At 41.2% G+C, this 9023-nt stretch overlaps 1 protein-coding gene across 1 annotated transcript; it reads right to left on the bottom strand.

Annotated features, from left to right (window-relative positions):
• Nucleotides 1-269: 269 nt before the first annotated feature.
• Nucleotides 270-3507, bottom strand: LOC105452375 (pancreatic triacylglycerol lipase-like). Its single transcript, XM_011693418.1, has 4 exons — nucleotides 3447-3507; nucleotides 2901-3254; nucleotides 2438-2680; nucleotides 270-1897 (listed from the first exon to the last, which is right to left on the bottom strand). Exons 1-4 carry the CDS (start codon nucleotides 3502-3504, stop codon nucleotides 1473-1475), a joined length of 1080 nt encoding a protein of 359 aa, XP_011691720.1. The 5' UTR covers nucleotides 3505-3507; the 3' UTR covers nucleotides 270-1472.
• Nucleotides 3508-9023: the final 5516 nt, after the last annotated feature.

Raw genomic sequence — 9023 nt, 5'->3', positions numbered from 1 at the left:
GGCTGTAAAATATTTTTAGATAGCGTCGTGATTGTATCACATTATGGCTAAAGCGGTGTTTACAATGAGACTTAAGACTTAAGATTTTAGAAAATTGACCAATCATAGTCGATTATTTATCTCACGTGAAAAGAATAATCGATAGTGATCGGTCAGTGTTCGTAAATCTTAAGTCTTAAGTCTTATTGTAGACACCGGCTTAAAGATAATCTGGCTGCATATGGGTTGGGATTTAGGCTAATAAAAAAGAAATACACACTTGATTCTTTGCTAAAAATATTATAATGGTATTTGTACATCAGTGCTCTGTTGTAAAACAGGTGTAAATTTTATCACATTTCATTGCTCAAGAAGACATTTTCCCAATCGAGCGTCGTAGATCCGGAACGCGGAATACTTAACACACTTTTCACGACGTAATAACGATCAGCCGTCCTTAACAATTATCAACATCGTTCGCATCCACGCGAAAAACTGACGAAAGACAACTCTTTCGTTTCGAGCACGACGGTCTCCCTTATATTTTGCGAAATCACCGTTTACCTTCTTTCTCGAAACTTCATCTCGTGCATTACAAAATGATAAATATCTACGTTTGCTTACATACGAAACAGTGCCCGGGGCCTAAAATTCAACGCGCGCGGTTTAAATCCGACTGTTTTCCGCATCGCCTTTATTATCTTTGTTGCTATATGCGCGATACATATACGCGAGATATATTACGATAAAAATTTAATGCACCGCGACTAAGACCGCGGACATGGTCCGAGCAATTCGTTTCGTTTCGAGAGAGGCCGTCGTGTCTCGGCGGATGTTTGCACGCGCGTGTATACGAGAAGCGTCGCGAGTCATTGCGAGACAGAGAGGAAAAGAGAGAGAGAAAAAATGGACAACGGCGGAGAAATTGATATTGTGTATTTAACGCGACTTGACTCGCATTTAGAAAGCGTACCGGGCGTATCCTCCTCGGTATTTTGCATTTCCAATAAAACGTTATGATGCGCTTTACGTCGCGCGATACGTCGTATTTCGCAAAATACGTACGCTTATGCCGCGATAAATTGGGTCGACGGTAAAACGAAGCGTATGGTGTACGTCGCGCTGCCTCATTCTGTTCCTTCGATAAACAGCATCCGCGATTTCCCGGTAGCCCGACCCCGGGATAATCGCAGTCTCCCTGGCTTAGACCGCGGTATAAAAATGCCCCGCGTAGCGGAGCGGCCTGCAACACACGTACACACACACATACACAACACTCGCGCGCGCGCTGCGAAACAGCCGCTGCGGGCGGAAACGAAATTACGCACCGTGAACGCGTCCGATCGATTGCCGGGAAAAACGAGTTTAGCCCGGCGCGGGGGATCTCTCCTTCCTGTTCCTGCAATGAATTTCCAAAATCCAGAAGCCCTCGCTGACGGCTGATCGTCCGGTAGTCGGGCCGATCCTTCCAGATCGGCGCGGCGCGGCGCTCATCAGTGTCGCGTCCCGAACAGCCCGTTCGCGAACGGGGACGACCATTTGGTCGTCAGGTAGAAGTTGCCGTTTGCGCTGAACAGCGGCTTGTTACCGCCCATGATGGATGTGCGCTCGTTGTTGCACAGGCCCAACTTAAATCGGCCGTAGCTACTGCAATGTCTCCCGTGAAACCCCACCTGACTGTTGAGAGACTCGGCGTAGAACTTGTACGAGCGGGCGTGGGAACACGCGCCGCCGGGATCCACCAGACAGCCGATCTGCTTTTTACCGCCGTTGGGATAATAATCAACGTCCCCGATGGCGACCAAGAAGCCGAGCAGACCGCCGTTGGTGTGAATGATCTCCACGTACTTCGCGTCGCCGCTCGATATCCTGGCTCCCGAGCCGGCCAGAGCGAAGCCGGGCAATGCTGGATCCAGTCCTGGAAACGATAAATCCCGCGCCGTGCCAGTGAAATGATTTACAATTAATTGACCAGTCGATTTAATCGACTTTTTATACTCGATAAATGAAACGAGCACAAACGACGATAACGTTCGATCGACAAATTATGAAACAGCAAATCGTAAAACTTTTCGTGAAATGACATAGGCATATTGGACGCCTAATGCGTATCGAGCGTAAGAAATGTGACCGTCTCAAAAATTTGATAAATCTGAAAGAGTCGCGATTGCGAAATGACGCACTAATATTGAAAATATATACTATCACATTTCTCTACATAAACAGAAGGGAGAAGTAAAATTCTATTAATCGTTTATATATAATCTGTAGTGATTCGCGAGACTGAATGACGCTCAAAAAGGGTGGCTTCTTATTTATTCACGTGCAAAAATTTAATAAACCAATCGCAGAATATTAGGCATACAAGATACAATATTTGTATCTTTGTATGCGGCGTCGAATGTTTTTCTTATAACCGAATATAAACGCCGTTAAACGTAAAATGTTGAAAACTCACCTACGATGTAACCGATATCGCTGTCAGCGGTGCGAGCGGCGATTCCAACTACATGGGCACCAAGAGAGTGACCGACCAGTATGGTCTGCGACGGATCCATTCCGTGCTTGACGAGGAAATTGATCATAGTGGCGACGAATCGAGCGACTTTCACGACATGCCCTTTAGCCCAGAAATACTCCCCGATACTTATTGAACTCCAGTCGAATACGATGACGTTGTAATCACCGTGCCGAAGGAAGGCTGCAACATAAGAAGCGAGACGGACACGTCAGCGCGATAATCTGAGGCGCAGAGAGAAAAAGTAAGCCCTGCACCGTCTTGAGGAACATCGATCGAATTTTATCTGTATATAGAAAGAGATTAACCTTCTATATTTCGTACTGCTGTTACTTTCTCTTAATTCACGAAATGCCTTATACGATATTTCATTACATTACGTGTAGCAAATGTTTTTACATACCGTCGCGAATTAAAGTGCACGCGTCGCTGTTGCGAGAATTTATCCATCCGTGAGTTACAATACGCGTAGGTTTCGCAGGATCGAACTTGCTGCCTCTTAAAGCGTCCTCGTCGTTGACGTAGAGCAGCCTCGGATTGGTAGGGTTGTCTTTTGTGAACAGATAGAAGGAGACACGATTTGGGATCTCGTTCTCCGGGATATCCAAGATATACTCGCCGTCGTCGCCGTTCAATTTCAGCCGCACCAGGTTCTTGTTGTCGTCGTACACGTACGCTACTTCATCCCCAAATAACGTGTCGTCCAGTGAAGTAAAAGTATCGTCAGGAAGCAACGCTTCCTCTTTCGTTGGAAGCCCTGCGCAAGGATACAGTATACTCGTACATCGCATAATACAAACCAAAAAATTTAAAAAAATCTATATAAGAGAAATATGTTCAATGAAATAAAATATTATTATTGTAACGATTATCTTTCTGTTCGAATCTTAAAAAGTTAATGATCCAATAAATTCGTCTTTTTTTAACAGATAAACACAAATATTTTTACCAGCCGCGGTGCAGGCGAGCAAGACACCAATTAAAACATGTATCTCCATGTTTAACATTATTCTGCTGTTAATGCCACACGTTCAGCCGCTTATAAAGCGTCTGATTTCCATCAGAATACTTATGTTCAATTTTAACGATAAGATAAATTTTAATCGAATATAATCAGATCATTATGGACAAAAGCAATTTGTACATTTATATTTATTGAAATTTGTATTTATTTGCTTTAATCTTATATTTTATGTACTTCGTTTAATTGTTATTTGTCTAACATTGATAGTGACCTGATAGAGATCAAAATGTTTGTTATTATTATATTTGACTAAGCATTGCTATAATTATAGTTGGATAAAACGTCCTGCTTAGGCTTTCAGCCCTTTATTTTAATATTTGAAATGTTCTGTTCACGTGTCAACACATTGACATCGATATTTACATGTAAATTTACCAAAATCTAAAATGTTGTAAGTTTTATAAAAAAAATTTGCGTTTTTAATCTTTAGAGATTAATTGAATGATTTAATAACATTTTGTTAACTTTATTTATTATTTATTATTTATTATACTATATTTTCTTGTTTTATTTAATACTAATTTTTATTTGTTAATTATTGAGCTTTATACTATTGCATTGTTATAAATTATATTTTCTTTTGCTGTTTTATTGCAATTAATTATTCGATAATATTTGAGATGTTTTGTTCACGTTGCAACACATTTACATCGATATTTACACGTAAATTTACCAAAATCTAAAATTTTGTAAGTTTTATAAAAAATATTTGCGTTTTTAATCTTTAGAGATTAATTAAATGATTTAATAATACTTATTTTGTTAACTTTTTCATACTATATTTTCTTATTTTATTTAATACTAATTTTTTAATAAACTATTTTAACGCATCAACGACAAATAATAAGAATGAAATATAAAATTATACCATATCATATAAATAATGCAATTCTAAATTCTACTGCGATTAGAAAGATAAGATAATTTTATTTAAGATTTTAAAAGCTTTTTAGAAGGAATACACTTGTTTTGCGAGCAAACCCATATCGAGTGATTAGACACAATAAATTTCAAAAGGTTCTAAAAAGAATTAGCAGAAAACGATATATTATAAAATAAAAGAATATCTATCAGTAAATCTTTAATGCAAGATCGATATATCAGATATATGTATAATATAATATCGATAAGATGCCATTTATTTTTTTCATCATTAATTATCCGATCCACGTGCCGTCCAATTCTATTGAGATGTTGAAGATTTGGCACTTTTTTTCCCGCCGCAAATCAATTTCCTCTGTCCTCGCTGGGATTATTCGATACGCTTAATCAACGGATGTTATTGACTTGACAAGGATTTTTTGTTAAGATCAAGAATTAAAAGCCTCGCAGAGGAGTGTCACGTGTAACAGAGAAATATTAATGGATATTCTATCGCGCAGAAGAATCGGTACACAAAACGCTAGAAATACGAAAATGCAAATTAATACACACAGCGTAACAATTCGATAAATCATGTAATTTAAATATAAAACGATTGGCCGGCTCGTATTCCGGCTCACATTCCAATATCCCTTGAAAGAGTTTAATATTTTAAGGATATTATTATTCTCTATTATTATATTAATTACATCGAGTTGATATCGGGTTAATGATATAATTAAGCTATCAAGTAAATAGAGTTTTTATGCAATTCACGCTTTGATTGTAACCTCATTTTGGACAATCAATTATTTGTATATCAATTGCGTTATCCGCATTATCAATCATTCTTATAAAACATCGATAAGCGTTAATTATCCATATATATTTGATTTTTAAACGCTTGCCTTGAAATTCCATGCGATATACAGATTGAAACGTTATGTTTGCGCGATAATACGAGAAGGCGGATAAACGTAAAGAAAAGAAAAGTATTATGCATCTTAATGTCGCGGTGCAACGAGAAACGCAGATCAAATTTTAGAAAAAAAAATGTAATATCTTCCCTATTCTTAGCATACACTCAATCTCATCTAATAAACGTTAGGAGATTGATTGATATGTAGATGAAAAAAGAAGATGAATACAAATGGACTGTTGAATTGTTTTAAAAACGCGAATTAGGAATGTCACAAAAAAAAAGAAGAAATATCAATAGGATAATGATAGTCTTTTTTTCTCATCCACGTTGATTTGTTACGTCAGAACGGCGAATGCGAATCGGCTCGCATTTGCCGCGCTATATTGACGCTTATATGTATGACGTTTCGAAACACATTTTGCGACACGTGCATAAATCTCAAATGGGCATTGTTGACAAGTATATCCAATGTCAAGCGTTTCAGCGAGAAGTTCGCGATAACGGACAATATCGGTCGATCTGGTCGGCCGGTGTTTCACGTTCTATATACGCACGCGAGATACCCCACTCGGCCATCAGGCGGGGCTGGAAGAAGCGACGTCGGCGAGAAATGACTTACGTGAGCGACTAGGAAAATACGACCTCCTAAACGCGCGTGTTTTCCCACCGAGACATTTAATTCTCCCCGCGCTCGCCGGTTTTTATTCGTAATTGAGTCCTACGGCGCGGTCCCCCGTCGCGTTTACGTAAATTTTAAAATATTCCAATTAGTATAATGAAATTAGCGCGCTTATGAAAATTTCGCGCGGCATTAGCCGGGGTACAGGCGGAGAGGGGGAAGCGGGGGTAAAGGCGACACGTTAACGTGTCTATGAAAATTTTCATTTGCACATTGACGCGAGAGAGAGAAAGAGAGAGAGACTGTTAAGCGAGCGCGGAAGGATTAAGAGACGGAAACCTGTTGTGGCGTGTGTTCTTTTTAAAAGCCGCGGCGCGGGTTCTCGCCCTCGGCGGTTACATTTCTCAGACAGAATCAAACAGGTTCGCCCCGCGCACACACAGCGCGCGGCGCGTTAAAACCAGTTTTAACGACCCGCTTGAAATTTTTATTGTACACAGAGCGCGCTCGGCGGAATGCATCCGATACAAATACTTTTCTGCTGCACAGCGGCTATCGCTTTTGTTCCGATGCGTTTACAGGTGTTGAATATTAAAATGAGATGGGTTTATCGGAAAAATCGGGATGCGATCGGCTTACATTCCCGCCCTCCCCAACTCCCCTTCGTCCCCCTCTCCCGTAAACTGCCGTTTACTTTCGCCTGTCGTGCGTTATTTGCAGACCGCGCTCTAAACGTATAATTAACGGCAAATTGGCGATTAATAAATGTCATTTATAATTTTTATACGCTCATTTTGAATGCGTGCAGCTCTGACACGCTCGTACATTTCGCTCGACATTTTTCTAAAAAAAAAAAAATTAGGGGGAAAAAATGAAGCGGGAAAGATTGATCGTTCACTTCTTCTATTTTGGAGTTCTCTCGGGAATTGATTTTTTTTTTGTACACGAAAAAGAATGAAAAAAAAGGGGGGAGGGGAGTTTTGCACATTTTTCTGCGGCAAGGCGCGGGTTACTATGCCGGAGCCGTGCAAAATTATGCTTAGATGACCGAAGACTCGACGTCCACGGGTGCGGGCGCTTGCGTGAAGCTCGAAAATGAGGGGGACGACGGGGAGAAGCAAAGTGGGTGGTGGTCTGGGGGCGAACGGGGGAGAACGGGGGAGGGGCGGGGGGGAGAGAGTTGGAGCTGTGAAAGCGAGGGCGCCTGCAGTGACTAGCCTCCATCGATTTACCGTGGCGGCGCCATCTTGCCACCCTACGCCACGGGGGTTGACCACCCTGCTGCCACCCTCCGCCCCCCTCGCCCCTTCGCCGCCGCCGCCCGTCGGGGTCACCCCCCTCGAGGCAGAGGCAGACATTTTGAAAAATGATTCCGAAAGTCATCGTGGCCCGCACTGGCGTTTTTTAGCGGGCTCGACCCGGCCGGCCGCCCGGTCCGCCCGGACGTTCCTCTCTCTTTTTCGCGCTCACGGTCTTTCGCGCTCGAAGAGCAAGGGAAGAAAAAGCGCGACGCGCGACAAAAAGAGGGAAAACTATCGCGGCAAAAGACGCGGAAATAAATGAGCGCGTAGCGTATATATAGCTATATATACGCCCGCGGAGTCTGCGTGTTCTGGTTATTAAGCCCTAAGTGATGAGATTTTCGCTACGCCAAGCACCAGCCATAACAAAACGCGCCAACTTTTTCATCACATCGAGTCACAACGATCGTATATTTTTTTTTCTTTTTTTTGTTGCAAACAGCAACATATTAATCATCCACCGCGAAATTCGTCGTACTCTATGAAATTCATATCGATGTAATGACAGAAGTATTTATTTTTCTTAGCGCTAAAAAACGCTCAATGTATAACACCGTGACGCGTAAAAGTGATTAAGATAGTTTTATTATTTGACTTTTTGTCGGAAATATCGACGGCCGGGGAAGAGGCCTGTTACTTTAATCTCCAAGGGACGATATCGTCAGTGGCGCCGAGAATTTATGATCGCCGCTATGTAACGCCGCGTCGAGCTATCTGTAATTATGCGTATATATACGAGTCGAGATCTATCTATGTTCAAAAATACTAAAAACGGTCGACTTTCTCGAATTACTTATTTTCGGGAGGCATTAATTTCCGTAATTGCAGACTTCACGCGGTATCGTGCTGCAGGCTGACTCGGGATTCGCGTTTATACGAATTCACCGTCTATATATATACACGTGTGTAGACATCGAGATACAGTCGAACCTCGATAACTCGAATCTCAAGGGAAGAGAAAAACCCTTCGAGTTATAAAATTTTTGACTTATCGAAATTCGAGTGAAAGAGGGTCGACGTATGAAAATTCGATTTACAGATCCTTTGTACGAGAGTTTATAATTTTCCGATTATAGTGGCGTTTAAAGGGGAAAAAAATCAATATTTGACATTGAATTATATGTATATCGCATATAATAAATGTAATCATAAAACAAAATACCAGGCTATTACTCATGGTTACACATCGCTACAACTTCAAATTGTGAGAGGCGACAATAGAAGTTCGACTTTGTAGAGGTCTGGCTACTTTAAATTCGAGTTGCAGAGGTAAAATAATACATTTAAATGTCTGATAAATGATTCGAGTTAAGGTAGGTTTTATTTCGATTTACAGAGGTTTTCCGCAGTGGAGCGGAAGGGAATGAACAAAATTTTCGTCTTATAGAGTTTTTCGAGCTGTAGAGGTTCGAATTATCGAGGTTCGACTGTATTGTATTAAATTATCGTCTTCCCGAGAATAATTTTCCCATTATTTTTTTTCTTCTTGTCATTGATTTACGCGTTAGTTCGAAATTACGAAGCACTTAAGAAGATCCCGACGATTCGCTGAAAGGACGTGATATTTTAAATGGACGGTTGCAGCCTGTGGCTGGGCATCCGGAATCAAAAGAGGCGAGGAACAAAGGTCGACAGGAGAGAAAGATTTCAATCGTGTCTACCAATCGCGGGATAAACAATACGGGGCTTTCGAGAATGCACAGTGCGGTCGATCGGCTCTCGATTAATCAGAAAAAATTCTTGTTTGAAAAAAAAAGATCACCATTCTAGACGATGGCGCAGAAACGAGGGATCCCGAA

This window comes from Wasmannia auropunctata, unplaced genomic scaffold (assembly GCF_000956235.1).
Source record: "Wasmannia auropunctata unplaced genomic scaffold, wasmannia.A_1.0 LD336106.1, whole genome shotgun sequence".
Lineage (NCBI taxonomy): Eukaryota > Metazoa > Arthropoda > Insecta > Hymenoptera > Formicidae > Wasmannia > Wasmannia auropunctata.
The sequence above is the reverse complement of the archived record's forward strand: the minus strand, read 5'-3'. Positions and strand labels throughout refer to the sequence as shown.